The sequence below is a fragment of the Melanerpes formicivorus genome, unplaced genomic scaffold (genome assembly GCF_026170545.1).
Source record: "Melanerpes formicivorus ecotype bairdi unplaced genomic scaffold, bMelFor1.0.p_v2 SCAF_26, whole genome shotgun sequence".
Taxonomy (NCBI): domain Eukaryota; kingdom Metazoa; phylum Chordata; class Aves; order Piciformes; family Picidae; genus Melanerpes; species Melanerpes formicivorus.
In genome coordinates, this window is record NW_027142378.1 from 11,342,993 (window position 1) to 11,367,682 (window position 24,690).

Consider the following 24,690-nt stretch of genomic DNA (forward strand, 5'->3'; position numbering starts at 1 on the left):
GCTCGGCGCGCGCGGGTGACGCCATCGGGCGGCGCCGTCGGGGCGAGCACGCGGCGGGTGCGTGCGCCGGCGCGGAGGGTCGGGCGAGGAGCGCCATGGCGGCGGCGTGCGACGGCGAGGCGGCGGCGGCGGCGGCGGCGGGGGCCCTCTGCGCCTTCTCCCCCCGCGACCGTCGTTTCTTCGCCATCTCCGGTTCGGATGGGCGCCTGCGCGTGTGGGAGACGGCCAGCAGTCGGCTGCAGCACGAGTACGTGCCCTCCGCCCATCTCAGCGCTGCCTGTACTTGCCTGGCCTGGGCCCCGCCGGGGGGACGGCCGCCCCCCAGTAAGGTAGGGGCTGTGCGTGAGGGCAGGGACGGGAGCGCGACCCCGGGCGAAGGGAGGCCGTGGGATGGGGCTGACGATGCCGCCAGCAGCCTTGACGCGTGGCCGCGGCCCGCTCGGCTTCACCCCGCCCTCCCGGCGCCATGTGGCGGGGGTCGGCGTGGCCGGGCAGGCCGGGGAGCGGAGATGCGGCGTGCCGGCCTGGGGTGCGGGATGTGCGGCCTGGGGAGGGCGGGCACCTGAACCCCGCAGCGTGCTGCCCCCCCTGCCCCCCGAGGTGCTTGTGGCGTGGGCACGCGGGATGCCGCCCGCCATGGGGGGCCGTGGGGGAATTCTCGCCGCTCCGAGGAGCGTTGCAGGATTGCTCCTCGCAGGTCAGGTATCGTTGGGGGGGACCGGCACGGGAGGTTTGATTACTTTTTTCACGACTTGAGAAGGGGCTCTCAAAGGAAGCTGTGTAAAATAATCTGCTCTTCATAAACCCTGCGCGGAAGAAGCCTTCCCTGAAGGAGCGAGGTAGGTTACTTAGTGGCACCTCTTCCCTTGACTCAGAGGGGGATGCTGCAGAGCTGGCCGGCTGCTGCACTGCTCCCACTCCAGTGAGGGCAATATCACTCCGCACTCACTTCCCTGTGGAAGTATTTCTGTGCGGGCTGCTCTGCTGTCTGTGGTGCATCTTCCCAGGCTTAGGAATCCTGGGAGAAGGTATTCAGGAGCTTTATTCAGCACACACTGCAGGGGGGTCAGACGGTATCCACATTGACATTTTTTAATGTAACCTCACCTCAGGGGGACACTCAGCCAGAAAGCAGCTGGAGTGTGTCCAGTGATGTGCCTCTGAATCTTCTCTATGGCAAAGGCCCCCCATTCCCTTTAGCTGGAACATTCCAGGTTGCCCAGAAAAGCTCTGGAGACCTCATTCCTCAAACTATTTAAGAGCAGGCTGGATGAGCCTTTGAGCAACCTGGTATGGTGGGAGGTGTCCCTGCCCCTGGCAGAGGGGTTGGAACTCCATGATCTTGAAAGCTCCTCCCAACTGCAGCCATTCTGTGATTTCCTGGGGAAGGAAAAATAAACTCCCTTGAATAAAGCACGTGAAATCTGCTGCCCCTGTCACTAGAGGTAGGTGAGGCTTTAAAGAAAGTGTTGTGGTGCATCAGCAGTTTAGGGCATTTGGCATACTGGAAGTGTTTCAAAATGCTTCATGCCCAGGTAAGCAGAGGAAGAAGGCAGTGTCTCTTCTTTCCTCAGCTGAGCAGCATAGTCCCTGAGTTTGGTAACTTCCCAGAACGCTGGGAGAGTGCAGCAGAGAGGGCTGGCTTTAGACTGGCCTTAACTTGGTCATTTTTCAGGTGACTTTGAAGGAAAAGGGTAATGCTTGCATTAAGTGCAGGGCTGTGTGGGTTCTTCACTCTTACAGTGAAACTGGCATGTGAGAATGGAGGTAATCTGTGCTGTGTGAAGCACAACTGCTGTGGTGCTTCAGCCTGGAGAAGGGAAGGCCCTGGGGGAAACCTAACTGCTCCCTTCCAGTACCTGAAGGGGGGCTGCAGGAGGGTGGGAGAGGGACTTGTATGAAGAGTGAGGGACAGTGGTTTGAAATGAGAGAAGAGTAGATGTAGAGTGGATGTTAGGAAAGAGTTCTTTACAAGGAGCACTGGAACAGGTGTCCCAGAGAGGTGGTGGTGGCCCCATCCCTGGAGATACCTAAGGTGAGGCTCGACTGGGCCCTGGGTGATGTAATCTAGCTGAGGATATCCCTTGCATTTTAAATAACTACTTTCAAGCATCTCTACTCAGTGAAGCCCTGAGCTTTTTTCAGGCACAGCTGAGGGATTTCTAGGAAAGCTTCAGTTTCCATAAATCTGGAATAAAAAAGCCCAAAATGAGAAGTGAAAAGGAAACCAACACTTGGTGCAGAGCAGCTCCCTCATCCTGTCCTGTCCAGGCAAGCAGGGTGCTCTGATGTTTAAAACCTTGATCCACAAGTGAATCCCATATGGATCCCTGCTCCAGTTGGCAGTCTGCCTGTGTACCAACCTCCTGCAGTGTAGAGAAGTTTGAGTCTTGTTTTGCTTGCTTTGCCTTTTCCTTGGCTTGGCTTTTTCAAGCATTTTTTGTTAGGTTTTGGTGATTTTTGTTTGTCTGAGGTTGTTCTCCCTCCGTCTCTGATGGTTATGGCCAAAGTTAAAGGATAATAAAATCTGTTCATCATAGAATTGTAGAATGGTTTGGGTTGGAGGGGGCCTCCAAAGGTCATCTAGTCCAACCCCCCTGCAGTGAGCAGGGACATCCTCCCCTGGATCAGGTTGCTCAGGGCCTTGCTGAACCTGAGTTTGACTATCTCCAGAGGTGGGGCCTCAACTACCTCCCTGGGCAACCTGTTCCTGTGTTCTGTCACACAGAATCTATCCAGTTGGAAGAGACCTCAAAAAGGATCCAGTTCAACCCTGGACCCAGTACTGAAAAGTCAACCATGTCTCCAAGTGCCAGGTCCACACTGTGCTTGAGCACCTCCAGGGATGGTGATTCCACCACTGCCCTGGGCAGACCATCCCAATGTTTGAGAACCCTTTCAGTGGAGAAGTATTTCCTGACACCCAGCCTGAAGCTGCCCTACTGCAGCTTGAAACCATTTCCTCTGGTGCTATTGCTTGACACCAAGGAGAAGAGGCTGAGGCCCTCCTTGCTCCAACCTCCCTTCAGGGAGTTGTAGAGAGCCAGGAGGTCTCTTTTTGTTTGTGTGTTTGCAGTGCAGTGAGAGTCTGTGTGGTAATTGGTAAAACTTCCTGAGGAGATTGAGAAGTACCAGAAAACACAAACTGTGCTTGCATCTCCCCTGGCCCTGTGGCCCTTCTTATGTGTCAGGCAGCAGATTTAAATTGCTATCAACAATGAAGCTACTTGAGACTCTCTAAACCTCTTTGATTTACTCCATTGGACTTTGTGACTGCTGGTTTCTCACTTGCTCTGTTTTTAAACCATTTAATAGAAATTTTCTTTCCCAGGGAAGAGTGAACCTAAAATAGCTGCTTGCAGAAGCCCAAGCCTTACTCCAGATCCTGCTTGGGTTTCAAAAATATTTTGGTACTTGTTGGCCTGTAGCAAAATACTTCTAGCAGGAGGAAGTGCTGTTTGTGTTAAACACCAAAGGAAGTCCTTCTTCGAAGGACTAAGATATTTGGCCTGCCTGCCTTCAGCTCTAAAGCTTAGTGGTGGTGCAGACTCCCTGAATCCTGATTGCCATTTCACCTCTGGACAGGAGGGAAAATTCCTTACACTTGCTGGGTGACCTCTGTTGTGCCATAGATCAGCTGCACCACGTGGAGCTCCCACACAGCTGATTGCTCATGTTTTAGCAGGCTCCTTTGGCTGCTTCTGGTTGCTCCTCAGTGCAGCTGTGTCTGTGGTGTGGAGGAAGGATCAACTGGTGTCTGTGTCTGTATTGGTTTTGTAACTGGTGAGAATGCTTTGCTGTGACATAGCACATGTATGGAGAGCCACCAAGTTCATTGGAAGAGCTGATCAGTGCTGTTAGGGATCAGGTGGTTTGGTTTTTCCTTCTGAAGCCCAAAGAGATTTTATTCCTTCCTCAGACTGATGTGCAGCATTCCCTCAGTTTTGACTTGGAGAGATGGAGTGGAGTTTCTTCTTGGGGTGGTCAACAGCACTTGCAGCAGAAGGGTGTGAGGACTTAATTGCCTGATCATAGGGAGCTCTCTGCTATTGATGACAAGTCTTGGGCACAGCACTTAGCTAGGAGTTTTGGTTGCTGCCCTCTCCATAGCTGGGTAGTGCTTTCATTTGAGGAGGCATTCTGAATCTTTAGTGTTTGCAAGACTCTTCTGAAGAGCTTTTGAGGAAAGATCTCCAAACCTGATCATTCCCCAGGAAGGGCTTCCATTCTGTGGATGAAGCATTCTGCTGATAGCAATTTCTGCCCTGGGACACAAACTCAGTGGAAAAAAATGTGGATTTTTCCCCCCCATCATGTGTGGACCCTAGGCCAGCAAAACAGCCTTCAGCAAATGTTTCCAAGTGCCTGACAGCAACTTTCTTACCTTCTGCAGGGAGGTACAGAATGAGTCTCTGGGTTGCTGTGCACTTCGTTGCCTTCGTTTTGTGTCTCGGCAGAGTTTCTCCTGGCTGACTGAGTCTCTCCTTTAGCAGGAGGTGCTCTTCCCTCTGCTCTCACACTGTGGTCACTAACTTATGCCATGGTTTTTTCTGTTCCAATTTTCCAGGATGGCCCCCAGAGGAAGAAACGAAGGTCTGAAGTTGCAGAAGTGGACAAACAGTTAGATGTCCTGGCTATTGGTACAGCAGTTGGTAGCATTTTGTTGTACAGCACAGTAAAAGGAGAACTACAGAGCAAGCTAGTAAGTAGTGCACCCTTCACCACATGCTGCCACAGACTGATGCTTTCAGTCACTTCATTCTGTTTTCTCCTGCTCAAAGATAGCCTAAACCAACCCTAATTATTCAGTTGGGGCTTTCTTTGTTTCCAGTTTCACCTTGGTGACTGCAGATGTGCCTAGAGGAGCAGTAATCAGGTGAAAACTTCAAGTGGTGCCTTTTTCTCTTGCTGGCAGCTGGGAAATCTTGCTGTGAAAGTTAGTGTAGTACCTTAGTGTTGTGTGTGGATTTGTTGCTTTGCACTATGAACATCAGCAATGGTGAAATGCTGAACTGGAGAGTGAAGTCCTGCATGGGAGTATCATACCTTCAGTTCCTGCACAGTATTGTGGGAGAGGAGGGAAGGACTGAAGTGTTCATCCCCTGATGGGGAAGGTGTTAGGGAGGCTTCAGGGAGCTTACCCCTCTTGAGGAGCCTCTGAGTACCTGGGCATTCTTCAATGAGATAACATTGCCTTTTGTTTTGTCTTTCTCATTGATAACTTCCCTCTTCCAGCCCACCACACTGAATACCTTGGTTCTAGTCTTGGGTTACATAACAAGCAGAAAGCTGTGTGAATAACTCTGCAGGGCCAAATTTGAGATCCTGGAGCATAGTTTTGTTTCTAAAGAGTTAGCTGGTTTTAGGGTGGTAACAGTGCAAGAATTGAGAGAGGGCAGTGACTCCTTAAAATCGTGATCCAGGCAAGTGACACTAGCTAAGGAATATCAACTGCTGCATGGAAAAGCTGTGCTGCTGCCTGAAAACTGAACACAATACAGGAGTCTCAGGTTAAAAGGTACTGTTTCTGTCAGTTAGAAAACACTGCTCTTGTGTAGGATCAGGACAGCAGGTGCCATGTGGAGAGTACTCTGTAGTCCAGGTAGGTTGAATTAAAGGCTTATTCCTGCTAGAGTAAGAGCTGTGACTTTTGACTACCCTAGTAGAATAGAATGCCTCTGTTGGGATGTATTTTGTCTGGTTCACAACTGATTTGCACATGGGGGAGTTGTCTGAGCTGCCAGTGCAAATAGTGAAATTCCATGAACTCCAGGAAATATTTTCATTAGGCATTAAAGGCTGTGTTTTAGCCTCAGAGTTTGTGGCTGTTGAGAGCTGGTAATGGCTCACTCTTGACTGCTGAGTGCAAAGGGAAGGCTGCTCAGCTCTGAGTGTGCTTAAGCAATCAGACACTTAGCTGACTGTCAGCAAGACCTCCTCACTAGCCTTTGCAGTGAAACAAATGGCACTCTGTTGGGCAGCCTTGTTTGGCTATGTGTATAAAAGTCGTGGGCAGGAGAGTTGGTTTTGTGTTCACTCTGAAGTGCTAGGAAGGGAATGAATTGAAATGGTGATCTGCACTTACCAAAAGAGGGATTGCTTTTAATGTATGCAACTGTATATGTATAGTGGTCTCTAAACCCATGCTTCAGGTGGCCAGTGGTTTGAATTTAGTCCTCAAAAGAGCAGCTTTTTCTCACTGTTGGTGTGGGGAAGACTCAGTAGTCAACAAATGCACATTTAAAACGTGGAAGTGTCACTTTGGGGCATGGTTTAATGGCTGTGGTGGTGTTAGGTTGATGGTTGAGCTCCATGACCTTGGAGCTCTTTTCCAGCCCAAACAATTCTGTTGATTCTATGATGTATGATTGAGTTGACCATCTTTCACCTCTTGTAGGATGGTGGTCATGACAGTAGAGTAAATTGTGTGAGATGGCATCAAGACAACTGCTGCTTGTATAGCTGTTCAGAGGACAAACACATTGTGGAATGGAGCACACAGACCTGCAAAGTCAAGTGGTAAGTTATGCTGGTGGCTTTTGTGTGCTTCCTTCCTCACAGGTTTTAGTGAGGCTGTGTTGGAAATGCTGCTCTCTGCTGTCCTGGCTTCATGCCTCCTGTGCAGAATTGATTGTTGGCTCTTACTTTTCTGAGCTGGGAAGTGGTTGTACTAAGGGATAAAAGAAGATTTCATGACTGTATTTCCTTTTTTGTCTTGTGTATTGGAAAACTCAATGGAATGAGTAACTGCCCTGTGAGGGGTTTGAGTCCCTCCATGCTAACTTCTAATGGGATGTGGGCTTCTAGTCACTCTGGGGGAATCTGAGTTCTAGGAAATACTATTGAAAGTGAGAGGGAGCAGGTACTGGAACATCTCATCCCAGTGCCATCCATTTCATGCCTGTGTCTTTGCTTCAAGGGCCCTGCTGTGATGATAACCCACTTGGTTTCGCTCACTACTGATGTGCAGTGAGGACAGTTCCACTTGGCTGTCTGAGCAGGCTGCTGCTGTTTGAAACTGCTCTTGGGGCAATGTAGGAAGATACCTGGTGTAGGCATTTAGTTCCTTTGGTAATAAAGTCAAACTGGTTTTAAACTTTGAAGAACTACTCAAGATTTCTGTTAATGATCCTGTGTGGTGGCATCTTGACCCTTCTGTTATGATGTTGTTTCATTTGTGGTAACATTTCTCACTCTTGTGTTATCCTTAGGTTGTATTAAGTAGCAGAAGATGGCTTTTAAATCTCCCTTTATCTTACTGGTACACACCCAGTTCCCTCACCTTTCTCTCTTACATTACACACTCTGGTCCCTAAACTGCCTTTGTGTCTCTGCACTGGATTTACTCAACTGTGTCAGTGACTTTCTTGTACTCTCCATAAGTGGACAAAGTGCTTGGAGGCAGTTTCAGAAGTTGTGCATAGAGGAAGAGAGCCACCTGCCTTGAGCTGCTGACTACACTCCAGCTGATGCAAATCAGCATCCAGTTCAACAGTATTGGGATGTCCTTGTGGAGTGACACCAGTGGCCTCCAGCTGGACTTCAAACCAGTGGTGGTGGCTGTTTGAACTCAGTGATGCAGCCAGACCTTGCCCTTCTGTAGAGTCCATCCATTCAGTCTGTGTATCTCCAGTTTGGCTGCAGGGCTACTCTGGGAGATGTCAGAAGCATTGTTAAAGTCAGGTTAAAATGGCATATGTGGCTTTCTTCTTACTAACCAAGACAGTTGCCTCATTAGGAAGGCAGTTAGGTGGGTTAGACACAATCTGACATCTGTAAATCTATGCTGGATGTTTCCAGTCACACTTTCTACCCTTGCGTGCCTGGAAATGGCTGCCAGGTGGGTTTGTTGTACCACTGCCTGTTGGTACCTGGATTATTCATCTTGTGGTTATGTCTTGTTCCTGTTCTTTTGGTTTTCCTCCTCAAGGCCCAGCTGTGTGGGCACTCAGTGATAGTGTGGTCATGTAGTAAAAGTGCATCCCTTTCAGTCTTAAGGAGCTGACCATGTTGGATTTACTGCTGTGATCCCTGATTTGGTTTCCCTTTACTGTGGGGATACTTTCTCCATCTGACTCATGCACTGGGGTCAGGAACATGGGAGGCCTGACGTTGCTCTTCAATGCTCTGGCCTTGCATTTGTGCTACTGGGTTGCTACGTCATTCTGCAGCAGGCCTACACTTCCCTCAGGCTTGTCTTACTGCTGATGTGCTCTATGTAGGTGTCCTTTTGTTGGCCTTCATGTTTCCTGCTGGTTTGAGTGCCAGCAAAGCTTTAGCTGATTCTGTCCCTGAATGCCTGGACAATATTTTTACACACTTCTGTGTTAACCTGTCTGCACTTTCATCTTCTGTATGCTTAGGGTTTCTTGTGGGCTTGAGTTGAGGCAGGAGTTACCCATTGGGCCAAGACAGCCTTCTGCAATAGCTGGTGATTTTCTGCTCTTTAGCTTTGAGGAGGTTGCTTTCCTGGGCCCCTCTGCCCTTCAGGGCAGCCTCCAGTAGGATCCTGCTGTTCTGTCTCTGAATAAATAAGTTCCAGTCTGCTCTTTTGAAAGCCAGAGTTGTGATTCTGCTGTTCATACTGCTCATTTATTCTGAGGGTCTTAGCTAGAATCTTCTTGTGATTGTTATGGCTGAAGGTTGTCATCAACCTTCACATCCCTGACCAGTTCTCCCTTTTTTTGTGTGTTTTGAGTAGCTGATCCAGTGAAACACCTTTCCCAGTGTGGTTGTAAATCACTTGCATCAAGTAAAAGGCTTCAGCTCTTGCCAGCAATCTCTGGGACTGCTCTTGTCCTCCTGTGCTGCCCTCCCTACACCTGCTGGGGTGGCTAAAGCCCTTCAGAAGAAGCAGGGATTGTGACAATTTATCTCTTCAGTTTTATTTGGGCAGTCTGTATCACATGCCCACCCTCCTTTTGGTCTCCTGTTGTACTTAAGGTCTCCATGGGCCCTTTGCCTGCTTCACCCTTTCATGCTACCCTTCTGTGTGGAGAAACCTTTCCTTTTTGCCTTGCTTGTGTGTCCTCGCTGCAGTGCCTTCCTAAAGGACCATCTATTGCAGCACTCCTGTCTTGCAAGCTATTATGATGCAAAGAAGCCTTGAAATGCTGCTCTTATTTTGAGTACCAGAGGGTTTAAGGAAGGAATTCAGACCAGAATGGGCAAATAAGTTATTCAGCACTTTTGAGTTGCTGTCTTTCTGTGTTAACAAATGGGAAGGAGAGGAGTGCAAACAGAGCAGCTTTGACTTTGTCTTTGAGTCCTTAATTTCCTTTTTTTTTGTGATATAATTTTTGATTCAAATTTTCCAGCAGAGTGGATGTGCATCTGGAGGTTATGCTAATGAAAATTGTTGTGTTGTTATTTTTTTCCCCCTGCTTCTCCATCTCTCTCCCTTTGGATCAAACTCCTCCATCCCAATGTCTAGCAAGTGGAAAGGCGACAATGGCAGTGTCACCTCTCTCTGCATCAGTCCAGATGGGAAAATGCTGCTCTCAGCTGGTAGAACTATAAAACTGTGGGACCTGGAGACCAAAGAAGTCTACAGAGTAAGTAATTTGGTTAAGCTAGGTGCAAAAAAAAATACCAACCTCTTCTTGATTGGTGACATCATGTAGATGGTGTTTCCTGGTAGGACATCTGAAAGCTTCACTGGGGGTGAAGAGCAGTTGGTGGTTTGGGGATTGCTGGAAGCTGTTGCTGTGATGATCTCCTCAATGGTGGTTTCAACTTTCTGAGAGTTGAATGTGAGGACATTGAATTCCTTGGCTGTGTCTGAGCACGCTACCAGCACATGTTCTCAAGCCTGTAGCACAAAGGTGGATGCTGCTTTTTTTCACTGGGTCCCTTTTGGATGCCCTTCTAGCAGGAGAACTTGGTTCACCCCAGCGTTGCTTACTGCTAGCATGGGGGTGTGCATGAATCTGTCCTCAAAGCCTAAACTTCCTGTAACTGCTGGCATTATCAGTTTTGCTGCTGAAAGAGTTGGGAGGCACAGGAGCAAACCCCTTGTTGTTCCCTGAGCAGGGCTGAGACGTGAGCAAATACCATGTTTTAGCTGCTCCGTGAGTGCAGCCATGGTTTCTTGCCTGCTAGCAGATAGGACACAGCTAGTCTCAGTCTCCTGATGCTTGCTGTCAGGTAAGTGTGCACAGCTGTGCTGGTACTGTGGGCTTGTTAGCACATGGCAACTGCTGTCTGTGTTTGCATCCTATGATGACCAACCCCACTATTTCTGAAAGTAGACTGAAGAGCTGATTGCTTTGTGAGGGAGGGGTGGGGAGATTGAGCAGCCCTAGAGTGTCAGCAGATCTGTGTGCTCATCTGGCTGCTGAGAATGAAACTGTCAATCTAGGTTCATTGTAAAAGTTTGAGTGCCAAATTGTAGGGGGGCAGAGAGTGCTTTCTGATAGTACCAGGTGGGTGATTTCTTTTGCATGGACTCAGTCCCAGTGAATTTGCTTTTCGTTCCCCATGTCACATTCACAATTCTGATCACTACCTGGAGGGTCAGAAGAAGTTTCCTTGAAACACAGAAATGGATGGAAGGTGATCCCCAGTCAAAAAAGAAACCACTGAAATATCCTTGTTGACTAAGTAACACCTAAGTCTTTCCTACCTTCCTTTGTGAAGCAATGTTGTCATTTTTGCCCTATGACTGCTCAGGGCAATCCCTGAAAGGTTCTTCTTTTCCTCTTAGCATTTCACAGGCCATGCTACATCAGTGTCATCATTAATGTTTACCACCGTGAAACCTATGAATGAAAACAAGCCCTTTGATGGAATTACAGGGCTCTATTTCTTGTCTGGAGCTATCCATGACCGATTACTGAGTGTGTGGTATGTAAGCTTTTCCTGACTTTTAACTCTGCTTATCCTCAGTGTGGAGGACAGACTCAAAGTGTCCCCTGAGCCCTGCTTAAACTGAAGGTTAAGCAGAAAGGGCACTCTAGAGAAACACAGTGCTGATCTTTTAGATGGTGCTTTTGTTGAGTGAAGATGTGAATTTCCTTGGCTGTGGCTGAGCATGCTTCCAGTTGCCAGCTGAATCACTCCTCTGTGCCAAGAACATGCTGTATAATAAGTTTTTCCTTGTTTTTTTCTTCTTACTGTGAGGTCTGTGCTAAGTTTTCTTGGTCAGTTTCATTTGGAAGTTAATTTGCTCTCAGAGTTTACAATACCCTCTAAGCTGAAAGTTCATGAAGCTCAATAAGGACAAGTGCAAAGTCCTGCATGTGGGGAGGAATAACACCAGGCACCAGTACAGACTAGAGGTTGTCCTGCTGGAAAGCAGCTCCCTGGAGAGAGACACTGGACTCCAAGTGGACAGCAAGTTGTCCATGGGCCAGCAATGTGCCCTTGTGGACAAAGGGACAATGGCTTCCTGGGATGCATTAAGAAGAGTGTGTCCAGCAGGTCTAGGGAGGTTCTCCTCCCCCTTTACTCTGCCCTGGAAAGCAGTGTCCAATTTTGGGCTCCCCAGTTCAAGAGAGACAGGAATCTACTGGAAAGAGTCCAATAGAGAGCTGTGAGGATGATTGTAGAGCTTGAACATGTCTCCTATGAAGGAAGGCTGAGAGACCTGGGGCTGTTCCATCTTGAGAAGGCTGAGAGGGGATTTCATTAATGTATATAAATATCTGAGGGATGGGTATCAAGATAAGGGTGACAGTCTCTTTAGAATGGTGCCCAGTGATAGGACAAGAAACAGTGGGTACAAGCTAGACCACAGGTGGTTCCTCCTCAAAACAAGGAGACACTTCTTTATGGTGAGGGTCACAGAGCCCTGGTGCAGGCTGCCCAGAGAGCTTGTGGAATCTCACAACACCAATCTGGATGGATTCCTGTGTAGCCTGCCCTCAGAGATCCTGCTCTGGCAGGGGGATTGGACTGGATGATCTCTAGAGGTCCCTTCCAGCCCCTAACATTCTGTGACAGCCAAAATTGCAGCAGGAGTGTTTTTGGGTGGGGTAGATAGTGTCAGGGTCACTGGTGGTTTGTAGGCTTTGTGCTGGTTTTCAGGTGCAGAGGGTGCTGCTGTTCATGCAATTGTAAATAACATGTACTGTTTGTCTTCCAGGCAGATCAGATCAGATAGGAAAGAAAAGAATGCTGTCATGGCTTTCACAGTAACAGATGAACCAACTTTTATTGACCTGACCATATCAGAAGTCAAAGAAGAGGTAGGGGCAATAATTTTGTAAGCAGAGGTGTTGAACAATTTTCACTTGCCACATCAGTTTCCTCTTAAGGGTGTGAAGGAAGGAGCTTGGTTTGTATTTTGTTGTTGTTCAGAGATTGCATCAGGCTGGGAGGGACCCTCAAAGGTCATTTTGTCCAGCCTCCTTTCACAGGTGTAAGGATATCTGCCACAGGCACTGAAAGTTTCAAATCCTCATTTTCAAAGCTGCCAAGTGCAAATGGAGTGTTGCCTTCAGAAGTTGTACTTGGGAAGGCAGAAGTGTCAGTAGCTTCCTATTTAGAACAAGTTAGTAAGTAAACTGGGTGTTAGAACTTGGCAGCAAAAAAATAAACCCCAAACAGAGCAGAAAATGAAATAGACTTTAAAATTCCAGTTGGGTATGGCCCTTGCTTACCTGATGGCAAATGGTTTTGGCAGTGTGACTGCATTTGGAATTGCCTTCCTTTCATGAGTCACAGCAGCAGTGTGCATTCTCAAGGGCCCTCAGTTTCAGCACTTCTTTCAAAGTGTTTGTCTTAAGAAAAATATCTGCAGGTGAAACATCTTCACAAACTGTTGCAGTAATGACTGGAAACATTTTTCTCCTGTGGCCTTCAGATTCCTTTCCTAAGCCCTGAGTTTGGTTGTTTTCTAATGTTTCCAGTTGTGCATGTACTGGAGATAAGAACATTCTGTACTGTGCACTGTCACTTCGCTTTTTGGAGCACTCCTCTCAGTTCCTTTGCCCTAAGTACATTTACAAGGTCTACTCTAGATGTATTGGGTACCATAGTTTTGGTACTTGTTGCTTGTGATGATCTGTATGCTACTGTGCAAAGTGTTGAGAGTTGGATTTATCACTAGTGATACATTAAAGTACAGGGGTTTTGTCTCTTAGTAGTTGTTGTAAATGTTCCTGTGATGTTAGTGTCTCTGATCTTCCTTATGGAGTTAGTTAAATCTTTAATGTGTTTGGTTACTGTCTCTGGATGTCCTGTTCTTTGGTCTAATTAAAGCCTTTTACTGTGCCTTCTTCCAGCCTGTGAAGTTAGCAGTTGTGTGCAGAGATGGGCAGGTGCATTTGTTTGAGCATATCTTGAATGGGTAAGTCATACTCGTGTTGAGGCTGTCTTTCAGATTTCCCTAAGGCAGAGTTCAATCTTGTCATGTTGCTGCGTGTAAGCTCTTGTGTCTGTTCATAAACCAAGTTCCAGCTCTCTGTCTTGAGCATTGGACACAGTTCTGCAGAACTTACTTGTTGGGGCTGTGCTGCACTTTGGTATGAAGTGTTGCTTTAGCCAAGCTTTTCATTTCCCTCACCTTAGCCATCTGTAAAGTGAAGAACTTGCTGAGTTTGCTGAGGGTCTGCTAATGAAGCATGCTTAGCTGTGCAAGGTACTGAAGTGTTTAAGCTAAAACTCTTGGAATTTTTTCCATTTCTTTTTTTTCCCCCCAGTTATTGCAAAAAACCCTTAACATCAAACTGTACTATCCAGATAGCAACACCTGGGAATGATGAGGACTCCACACCTAAACCCGTCCCGGTTCTAGCAGCTGCTTTTTGCACGGACAAGCAGTCTCTGCTGCTTGTGTATGGAAACACCTTGCAGCCCATCATAGAGAAAGTGGTATGTAGAACTCAGTCCAGATGACAAAATCCCACACCTCTCCACTATGTGTTGCTCCCAGGTGGAGAGCTGCTTTTGATACTTATTTGTTTATTCACTTACTAAATTGTGTGACAGAGCTTACTCCTTTCCCCTTTCCTGGGAGCTGTAACTTGCCCCTGAGCTGTTTTGAAGGGCAATTCACATTGCTGCCTGTTTCTTGTCATATCAGCTGTTAATGAGTCAGGCCACTGTAACTGCTTTTAAACACTGTTTCAGTTTACCTGTGTGAACCTCTTTGGAGGGCATAGAGATCTGTTAGTAGAAGGCAGATGTGCAAAGCAGCTGCTGTTCTAAAATGCAAAAGGAAATTCCTTCTGCTTTCTACCTCTGGAATTTGTTCTTTCAGTAGCATAATGAATCACAGGAGTCAATCTCAAGTATATTAACTGGTTTTGTCCTTACCTGCTTTTCTTCCTGTCTTTCTAGTCTTTGAATACCACTGAATCCCACGTGTGTTTGATAAGGGACATCCAGAAAGTGTTGTCACTTAAAACAGATGTTGCTTTAACGAAGGTGAGCTTTGCATGAAGCATGGGTGTGTTTCTTCTCTTGTTTTACTTTGCAGATGGCAGAATTCACTGGTCTCTTCTAAAATGAGGTTGGATTTCTGCATGGACCTGCTGAGAGCTGTAGTGGCAGCTGCAGCTATCCATAGCATTCAGTCAGTTGTGGGTAAAGTGTGCTTTGTGGCCTCTGTCTTTGTGTGCTTGCACACATCCTCCCGTGGCTCAGAGCGGGTCCTGTTCTCAGAGGGTCTGACCAACAAGGCTGGCTGATGGCTCTTTTCCTTCCCCTGGAGTCTGTCAGTTTGTACAGCCTCTTTGCTCCTGAAGTAGGGAGAGCTTTGTTTTAGAGTCTAAATAAAATGCAATGAAGCCTTCAAGGACTTGTCCCTTTGGCTCTTTATCAGGGTGGCCTTCACACGTTCCTACTCCCAGGGATACGTATGGCACCTGGGAATGTGAACGTGACACTTAGATGGCAGTAATGTCCCCTGAGGCCACTTGCCACCATTTGCCCATGCAGGATCCTCTGGGCTTTAGAAACAGGCTGTGAACTTGTTAAGCGGTGTGCATATGCCAGGCCTAGAAGATTTGAAATGCCTGCAGTATCAGTGAAGTGAACAGACAGTGCTGCTAACTAACCCCCAAGTTACTTACTGGTTCTGGTGCTCCATCAGCCAGGAGGGGTTTTGTCCTGCTTCTTGGGGCTGGGGGGTAGCAGAGCTGTCAGGCAGAGGGAGGTGTAGGAAGCTCCTGGCATGCAGTGATGATACCCATCTTGGTTTCGCTTTTTGCTGACCTGCAGTGGAGACACATTTCTCTTGGCTGTCTGAGCATGCCTTCTGGGGACAAGGTCAGTGATGGGCAAAGGAGGCAGTGTTTGGACACTGTTGTAAATCATCTGTCAAACTCTTGAGCTACAAACCAAAATGGTTGACTTACACAGTACATGGAAGTTGCTTTGCTCACTGTAGTAGATGATACTTGCATTGCTTCAGTGGGCACCCAGCAGGGCTCCCCCAGGTATAGAAGTCTGGGCAGGTACTTGAAACAATGGTTTGCACAGAAGCACTGTGGTTAAAGAAGTGTTCTGGAAGTAACAGGCAGTATTGCTGATGTTCTGAAGTGTCATACTCTTACATCCTCTGTGGGTCAGGGGAGCACTTGGTTATTAAATATGTTGCCTTTAAAAGTCAGTCTCCTTTGTGCTTACTGAAAGTCAACACCATAGCTGCTTTGGTGTAACCCAAGCTGTTCTGTCTGTCATTGTGACCATAGTCCCAATTCAGACCACTGTGTTCTGCATCTGAGCAATCCCTAGAGGAAAACTGGTGGGATTGAACAGTAACTACCTTTTACATTGTGCTGCTGTTTCTGGTCAGTTCTTACCTTCCAGTGGGAGCCATGTTAATCTGCATGCTGTTTATGGGCCTGGCTGTTAGTCCACCTGCTATCAACATGAGGAGGAACTTCACTGAGAGGGTCACAGAGCACTGGAACAGGCTTCCCAGAGAGGTTGTGGAGTCTCCTTCTCTGGCAGACTTTCAAAACCCATCTGGATGTGTTCCTGTGTGACCTGCCCTAGATTCTATGGTCCTGTTCTGGCAGGGGGGTTGGACTCAGTGATCTTCAGAGGTCCCTTCCAACTCCTAACATCCTGTGATCCTGTGAGCTCTTGCTGGCTGTCATGGGTTAAGTTGCTGCTGTTACTCAAAAGCATCCTGCCTAATGCCAGCTTCAAATGAGAGTGCTGGCTGGAGCAGAATATTATGGGGCTTGAAGTTCAGATTGTAACACGAGAGGCCTCCTGTTCAGGGTGCTGCTTTTGGGTGTTGGCTCTCTCCTGCTGGGATGACAGCCAGATGGGGAGGGATGAGGGGAGTAGCTCCCTGGCATGGGGTTTAGCTCCCTGTCTTCTGATTGCTACTGCTTTCTGCAGGGGTTTTTGTGCAGATAGGTTAAGGTAATTGTGTTACCTCTTTTGTGTTAAACTCTTTTTATCTCAACTCTTTATCTCAACTCAGAGGATTTATTTGTGCATGTGTTACTTTTCCTGCACTCCTGTTTCCTGGGGAAACAGGAACCTGTTAGGTTAGCAAACATCCAACTGCTTATTGTTGGGTACAAACAATGTGTTTGAGTGTTATGGAACAAGCTTGTCAGTAAAAAGATTCACAGGTGATTCCAAAGAGAGCATTGCTACGAAAACGATCTGCCTGCTGCTTGAGGTTGTTAGTTGCTACTGAAAATGTAGGCTGTGTCCAACAAATGGGTTGTGGCAGGCTGGCTTTACTGGGTATGCAAGAGTCTTGGAATAAAATCAGTATTTGAAACTGGAAGACAGCTCAAGATCTTGGCAGTTCATGCAGATGTGGTTACCTCTGTTTGCCAGGTAAAGACACCTGTTGCGAACTCGGACACCAAAGTTCTAGTGCCAGGCATTCCAGGACACAGCACAACTGTCAAAACTCCATCCTCAGGAAAGGAGAAAAAGAAAAACAAGAGGAAACCTGGAGAGATAGAGGTAAAGTGCTGCCTTCCTTTTCTAAACACAGCAATGATGGAGAAAGTGAAGTTGTAAGTCGTCATTACAGCTCCTGTAGGGGAACTCGAAGCTGCTCTGCTAGGTGTGGAAGCAAGGTTAATGGCACCATTTGTATCAAAGAGACTTCCCTCTGCTCAAAACCTTTCACCCTGTTGTGGTTTAAGCTTTTCCCAGAGCCCAAAAGCCCCAAATGGAACAGGTTTATATTGCCTCCCCTTCCCCTTTTCCTGGTAGGGAAAGCAAAATTAGGCCGGAGGAGAAGACAGAGGTAAATCTACAAGAGAAGAGTCTTGAATCCATTTGGAAGTGCAAAGGTAAGCTCACCAAAATATCAAAGGCACTTGAGTAAAAGGAAGGTTACAAAGGTGTGAGGAAAAAATGGGAATGAAAATAGATACAAAACCAGACACAGCTGGCAAAGGATTCTCTGCATGTAAGATGGATTCTCTTTAGATGCACTTCCCTAGGAGTCTGAAGCAGCCTGGAACAGGCCCCACCACGTGGTTAGCAGCAGCAGCACCAGGATGTCAGCAAAACAGGGGCAGGAGAAGAGAGCCTGGCAGCAAACAGCCCTCCCTTTGACTGCTTTGTCATCTTTTCTCAGTCTGGTCTCTAGCAGTCCATTGCTGTAGTTTCCAAGCAGAATCAGAAGGGGATGCTGTAGGTTTGGTAACCTTGCTTTCAGCTGCACTGAAACAGCACTGCCCTTGTTTCCTGTGTGCAGGAGAGCATTGAAGAGCGCCTGGGAGCACTGGACATCGATGTGAGCAAAGTGAAAGCTCCAGGGGGCCTGCCACAGGCAGACAGCTTCGCAGTGCTTTTGGTTCAGGGCTTGGAGAGCAACGATGCGGAGATCTTAAATGTAAGTGGTGCCTGCTCACTGTCTGCTGCTTAATCTACTCATGAGGCTTGGGGAGGGCCAGGAAGGCTGCAAGTCAAGAGCCTGTTGTTTCTCCCAGCTGCCTTTTTGCTGATCTGCTGCTCAAGGCAGTGTTGACATGAATGGTAATAGTGGTAATGCTTTGTTGTTACCTGCCTTTCTTTCTGAGTCAGTCCATCAACTTTGAGAAGCTTATGTTAATGATAAATTTGTTACATGGAACATCTGAAGGGGACCTACAAAAAAGCTGCAGAGGGGCCTTTTGCAAGGGCTTGTAGTGCTAGGATGAGAGGGAAAGGATTGAAGCTTGAGGAGGGCAGATTTAGACTGGAGATTAGGAAGCAATTGCTTACAGTGAGGGTGGTGAGACACTGGAACAGGCTGCCCAGGGAATTTGTGGATGCCTCCTCCCCGTGTTTAAGACCAGGCTGGATAGGGTCTTGGAACAGCCTGGCTGGACCTAGATGATCTTTAAGGTCCCTCCCAACCCAAACCATTCTATGATCTGAACTATGACAAGTGATGTTGCTTCTGCAACTGTCTTCCCTTTAGCTTGAGCTGGAGTGTAGTCTGGGTGTACTGTTTGCAAGTAGATACTGTTGGAAAAATGATGCCAGCCCTTTCACTTGAATAGCTTAGTCTTGCACTTGGACTAGGAGAAAACAATAGTTCTGAGGCAGGGAAATAGTCATAATAGTTCAATGCTGGATAGAAATTATTGGTGGAAGATCCTGGTGAAAGGCATTTATTGACAGAGGTCAAGCAGAGGAAGATGGCAGGGGAAATTCTCATGTGCATGTGACGCTTTGTTCCTGACAGGATGGGTAGGCTTGAGACCATGGTATATTGTTTCAGGTGGGTTGAGTGCCTTGTTTTGTGCTCATTGCTGAAATACCTGTTAAAACTGAGTGATTCTCTGGGCATATTTTTCCCTTTCAACAGAGAGTGCTTAACACAAAAAAGGAAAGTGTAATCAAGAACACAGTAGCCAGGATGCCTATCCACGCTGTCATTCCACTGCTGCACGAGGTAGGAGAGACACTGTGAGCATTCTAGCTGGGGAAAATCCAGGATGTCTCTCTTGCTTTTTACCACTTTGTGAATTTTATGAGAGAGAAGTTGTTCTTAATGTATCTCTGATATGCTCTTCTCTGGTTGAAGGTCAACCAAAGGACAGAATGCCATTGTCAAAACTGGGAAGAGCATTGGATAGTTTAATACTGCCTTGGATGACTATGTGGGGAAAGAAAAGGAAGAGGTTAAGCTAAAGCTTGCTTGGTCCATGACAAGCAGTTACCACTGCATCTTCTTTTAAACTATTTAAAATGAGGGAAAATTGGCAAAGTGGAAACAGCAGTGTCAGCCAGGGCAAGTTACATGAGCTTAAGTGTGCTCATGTGAGAGAAAGAGCTGAATAAATACTTAGAACAGGGAGTTTAGATAGCACTTGGAAATTGGGGAGCAATTTTTTTCCCCCTTTTGAAGATGGCTCAGAAGCTCACTTGCTATATTTAAGCTTTGTGACGTCACTCAGTAATAATTCCAAGAGGGATTTGGCTTCTGACTTGCTTTGTCAGTGATGTTAAATAAAAATCTCTGGTTTGAGGATTAGCCTTTTCTGGACTAACAGACTGCAAGTGCTCGGAGATCTTTCTGCTGCTGAGGCTGTCATGGGGATGTAATGGCTGGGGTTTAAAATCATGATGTGTTTGTTACTTACTGCTGACTGTTTCTGTCCTTACAGCTTACGAAGAGATTGCAGGGCAACCCATACAGGTAAGAGACGACCCAAGGGCAGTTTAACTCACCTGCAACTGCTCTGTGCATCATAGCTTCTCCCTCCACCTCTGTGACTGATGTCCATAGTAACTGTACTTGCACTGCAGCATTCTCACCTGTTGATAGTGAGTGCAAAAAGGAGCTTTTAGTAAGGCAGTGCTTTGTCAGGATGGATGAACTCAAAATGGGGAAAGGATACCTGAAATAAGCATGGAGCCCTCTCTCTGAAATGCCAGGGAGCTGACACTGTGGACCTGATCAATATGTAACATAAAACAACTGTCAGATAATGTATAACTACTTCAGTTTAATTAGCAAACCTGTTTAGGCATCTCCTGGTGTTGTGTTGCCTTGCCTCCCCCCTCCTCATCTTGTTACATTGCTCTAAGCATAGCTTTGCTGTCCTTAATGCTGGTGTCTGGTGTGGAGTTGGGATTTTGCTGTCTTGGCTTTTTGGGTTTTGTCTGTTTGTTTATTTGCTTTTAACTACAGATTCTCTCTGTGCTTTTTGTTTTGATTTGTTTGTTTTTAAATAGAAATTCCCTCATGTAGGTGAAGGAAGAAGTAGAATGCTTAAAGTCTCCCATAAAAGATGCCAGCAGCACACCTTTAGTTTAGTCCATCCCTGGAATGCCTGTTCTTTTCCTAGCAAGTAACTTACACAGGTGTCTCACCTAGGTAGCCAAACTGATTCCATCTGCATTTAACTTTTTATCTAGAAGTGTTTCTCCTCTGGAATGTGCAGTGGGTGTTTCTCAGCCACTCTCTCTGTGATACAATCTCTTGTTCTTTTCCAGTGCCTCACTAATGGTTCGATGGCTGAAGTCTGTTTTCAGTCTCCATGCATCCTACCTTTCTACAGTGAGTATTGTTGCAGTCATGCTCATGCATGGAACTAGAACTAGATTGGAATACTTAGATATACCTGGGTTCCTCCTGGGGGATTTCTGCCTCCTGCTTTCCACATACAGCAGTGCCCAAATCAATGGGCAGAGGGCTGTGCCTCTGCCACTTTTGTGGATCTGCTGCACATTGCTGATAAATTGTTTGTCTCAGTTATATTTCCTGGCTGAATTACAGTCATCCCAAAGCCACACTGAGAGAAGTTATGACATAGCTGTGAGAGTTAGGGAACAAAATGACTGTCAGAGCAGCCTGTGTCACTAAATCTTGCAGAGCTCAATTTGCTTGGCTATTGTAAGTCTCATCTTGAGACTCTCTGGGGAATGGCTAGATTTACAGGGTAAAGGTGTGTCAAAGCTGGCAGGGTAGTAAGTTATGTCCTAGCTTCTGGAGTGAAGCCAGGTGATGGATGAAGCACTCTCGCTTAGTTAAGAGAAAAAGGGATTTTGGTGCTGCTAGCCCTTTCTCCCATGTGTTACAGAATTACTGTGTGCCAGAATGTGCCACCTGTTAGTTAGGCTGCACTTGTACACTGCTGTATGTTCAGGGCCCTTCTACACAGCTTTCCAAGTAGTCCTTCAGCACCTGCTTAGAGCAGTGACTGGAAAAGTCCTGCAAGAATTGCCATGTGTTGAAAGCAGACAGTTTCTGACCATGGCCAAACGTTACCTGATCAGGCTGCAGATAGCTTCTGTGAACCCTCAGCTCTCCCTTCCCTGTAGAATAACGTAAGGATTGCTTGTCCCAAACATGCAAAGGTAGTTTAGAAATTCAGAGTAAGTCATTTGTGTCAACAGCTTCATTTTTCTCCCTCCTTCTCTTCTCCCAAGTTGCCAGACCTTATCCCTCAGCTGGGGATGCTGTACCAGTTAATGGAGAGCAGAGTCAAAACTCTGCAAAAGCTTTCCCGTCTGCACGGAAGACTCTTCATTATTGCCTCCCAGGTGAGCTCCAGCCACGGAACACAGGCTGTGCAGAAGTATTGTCTACTGACTGAACCTCCTGTTGTGATTACACTTGTCAGTGGGTACTTAATGCAGTTGCTGTGCAGCTGTGCTGGTAAGGCTCAGAGCTGTACACTTAATGCTGTCTCACTCTCTCACTCTTTGCTTACTGGAAGTGTTTGCCATTTCTTCCTGCTCTGTGTGCCTACTAATACACAGAGTTTTAAAAGGGAGCAGATAGGAGGAGCCAAGCCCCACCTCATTGTAGACACCTCTGAGCTGGTACTCCATCCTTCATACATGTTTGGATGTTCAACTACTGCCCCAGATGAGTAACTCTGTGTTAAACTTGGTGTAGGCATCGTTTATGTTGTCAGGAGTCTTGTTGGCTTTTAGGGCTGGTGTCTGTGGTTGTACCTAAGGTGTCTGTGATTGTATCTAAGCCTGATCTGCAAATCCCATCCAGGTTGCAGCGTCAGAAGCGGGTGAGGATGTAACTGAGGTGAATCAGACTGCAAAGCTGGTGTATGAGGATGGTAAGTGGTGGATGCAGGATGCAAGGCTCCTGACTTCATGTGGCAGCCAGGGGGAAGTCAGTGGCAGTAAAGTTAGTGGTTAATGGTGTGGGTATCTTGTGGTTCATTGTTCCTTCTTTCATACTCCTTTTATTTCCTTTAATTCCCTCCCATCTCTGCTTCACAAATTAAGGAGTGAGTTAATTGCAAGCTTGCCATGGTGCTCTTCTGCTAAGGTAGCTACAGCCCATGCACTGCTACACAGGAGTCAGTAGGATGCCAAGGTAGTGGATCACAGAATGGTGGGGGTTGGAAGGGAACTCCAGAGATCATGTAGTTCTTTTCCATCACCTCCCCCTCCTCAAACAGGTTTACATAGATCAGATTGCACTGGAACACAGCCAGGTGGGTGTTGAAAGTCTCCAGATAAGGAGACTCCACAGCCTCTTTGGACAGTGTGTTCCAAGGCTCCAGCATCCTGAAGGAAAGTTTTTCCTCATGTTGAAGTGAAACCTCCTGTGTTCTACTTTGTGCTTGCTGCCCCTCTTCTAATGCACCCCAGAAAACTGCTGACGTTCCTGGCCACAAGGGCACATTGCTTGCTCATGTTGAGCTCCACCAGGATTCCCAGGTCCTGCTTCACAGAGCTGCTTTCCAGCAGGTCAGCCCCTAACCTGTGCTGGTGCAGGGGGGTATTCTTTCACACGTGCAGGACTCTTGTCCTTGCTGAACTTAATGAGGTTCACCTCTTCCTAACTCTCACCTGTCTGGGTCTTGCTGGAGGGCAGCCCTCTGGGTGTGCCAACCACCCTCATCAGCAAACCTGCTGAGGGTACACCCTGTCCCCTAGTTGAGGTCATTGAGCAAGACTGGACCCAGTACTGGCCCTTGGGAAACACCATTAGCTATAGGCCTCCCAACTACAACCTGCATCATTGATCACAAGCCTCTGAGCTCTGTCATTCAGCCAGTTTTCAGTGCCAGTTCTCAATCCACCTCACTGCCCACTCAAGCCACACTTGGCTGAGTTTACCTAGGAGGATGTTACGGGTGATGGTGTCAAGAACCTTGCTGAAGTCAAGGTGCACAGCATCTGCTGCTCTCCCATCATCCTCTCATCTACCCAGCTGGTGACTCCATCATGGAAGGCCATCAGATTGGCCAAGTTTGATTTACCCTTCTGAATCCATGCTGACTACTCCTGGTAATCTTGTCCAGCATCAGCATGTACAGGTGCCCTGCCCATTGTGTTTTCCACTGTTCCTGTTGATCAAAATAATCTTCAGGTAGATTGAGTTTTGGAATCGAAGTAGCACAGTTTGGGGACCCAGCAGCATGTAGAGCTGGGCTTTGTTTGCACAGTGGCATTTCAAAGTCTGCTTTCTAGACTGAGGGATTGTTTTTTCTTTGCAGAATCCTCAGAGGAGGAAGGCTCAGATGATGAGATGATTGCAGATAAAGAGTCTGATGTAAGTGGAGGTGGACTGGATCTTCTCCCCTTTACTTGTAACAGAAAGTGTGTGACTGGCAAAGGCTCACACCTCCATGGTTTTTTTTCCCCCCTCCAGGAAAACTGGGATGAAGATGAAGAAAAAGAGGAGCAGTCTGATGACCAAGAAATGGCTGTTGAAAAGGAAATCAATGGCGATTCTGATGGGGAACCAGAAAATGAAAGTGAAGAGGAATAGCGGCATGGAAGAAGAACTTCTAACAGTTCAAACAAGTGGGCCACCAAACTCTAATTCTGGATCAATCTTGCTGGGAGTTGCCATATTTGCATACAGGGAGTGCAGAGCCCTGCAGGCCCTGTGTGCAGAGGCACTTGTGGGGCACGGTGCGTTTGTGGATCCAGAGCGTTTAACCATGCCAGCCTTCGCTCGCCCCATTCCCTGCGCTTACTTATAGAAACATTTCTTCCACCTCATGGTCAGAGTCTGCCTGTCGTGTGGACATGGATTTGTATCTCAAGTGAAATAAATCTGCCACCACTCTTTGTGTGGGGAAACTTGGTTCAGCTTTACACTGAATTTGTTCCTGGTATTCAAGGATCTCTCTACCTTCTTTCCGTGCTTCGGTTAGCAGCAGCGAGTGGGCATCCTGCTGCGTTTGTAACAGAAACCAACAAACATCCTCCCCCAAAACACAGGGGGGAAAAACAGATTAAAAAAAAAGAGAGATATTTTTGTAATATTTAAATTCTCTCCTGAAACTCTTTCCTTTGCCCCTGTCCTCCATGGGTTGAGCCATGCCTCGGCACTGTCCGGCTGCTGCCCTGGCTTACACAAGTGGCTTTCTCCTCTTCTTCTTTCTTTTTCCCTCCTCCTTTTTTAACTAATTTGGACTCAAAAGACTTTTATATGTACCAATCAGTGATGTTTGATGTGCTTCAAAAGGACATGAGAAGTGGCAGTGGCTCCTGATTCTGTTTTGAGGGAGGCTGTATGTAAGTTTAACTGTGCTGAACTGAGCGGGGAGAGGGGCAGCGAGGGCGGGAGATGAGCAGGGGAACACTTGTGCCTGCCTAGCGCACAGCCCTGCCCTCACTCAGGGGTTTGTAATCCCTCAGTGGCAGAACAAGGACAGCTATTTGCTCAGCTAATGGAAGCTGAAGTGGTGCAAACACATTTGTAAGAGCAAAACAAGGTAAAGGTTTGAGCCATTCACCACTAGAATGTACAATAATATATTTGTCTATAAACGGAGCTGTTGCAGCTAAATAGCACCCTCTTTGTAAAGTGAATAAATATACATCTCCTTTACCAGA

General features: G+C 47.1%; 1 protein-coding gene and 3 non-coding genes across 4 annotated transcripts; all 4 read left to right on the forward strand.

Moving 5' to 3' along the window:
- Positions 1–73: 73 nt before the first annotated feature.
- Positions 74–24,690, forward strand: WDR43 (WD repeat domain 43). The gene is made up of 18 exons (XM_068153685.1): positions 74–329; positions 4,568–4,702; positions 6,398–6,519; positions 9,434–9,554; positions 10,706–10,845; positions 12,086–12,188; positions 13,227–13,291; positions 13,644–13,815; positions 14,284–14,370; positions 16,753–16,884; positions 17,630–17,767; positions 18,728–18,814; positions 19,530–19,561; positions 20,362–20,425; positions 21,298–21,411; positions 21,878–21,947; positions 23,340–23,395; positions 23,495–24,690. Exons 1-18 carry the CDS (start codon positions 96–98, stop codon positions 23,612–23,614), a joined length of 1,992 nt encoding a protein of 663 aa, XP_068009786.1. The 5' UTR covers positions 74–95; the 3' UTR covers positions 23,615–24,690.
- Positions 6,924–7,001, forward strand: LOC137448860 (small nucleolar RNA SNORD53/SNORD92). Its single transcript, XR_010989248.1, has one exon. It is a non-coding gene; the product is annotated as a small nucleolar RNA SNORD53/SNORD92 (small nucleolar RNA).
- Positions 9,703–9,788, forward strand: LOC137448861 (small nucleolar RNA SNORD53/SNORD92). The gene has a single exon (XR_010989249.1). It is a non-coding gene; the product is annotated as a small nucleolar RNA SNORD53/SNORD92 (small nucleolar RNA).
- Positions 15,119–15,197, forward strand: LOC137448859 (small nucleolar RNA SNORD53/SNORD92). The gene has a single exon (XR_010989247.1). It is a non-coding gene; the product is annotated as a small nucleolar RNA SNORD53/SNORD92 (small nucleolar RNA).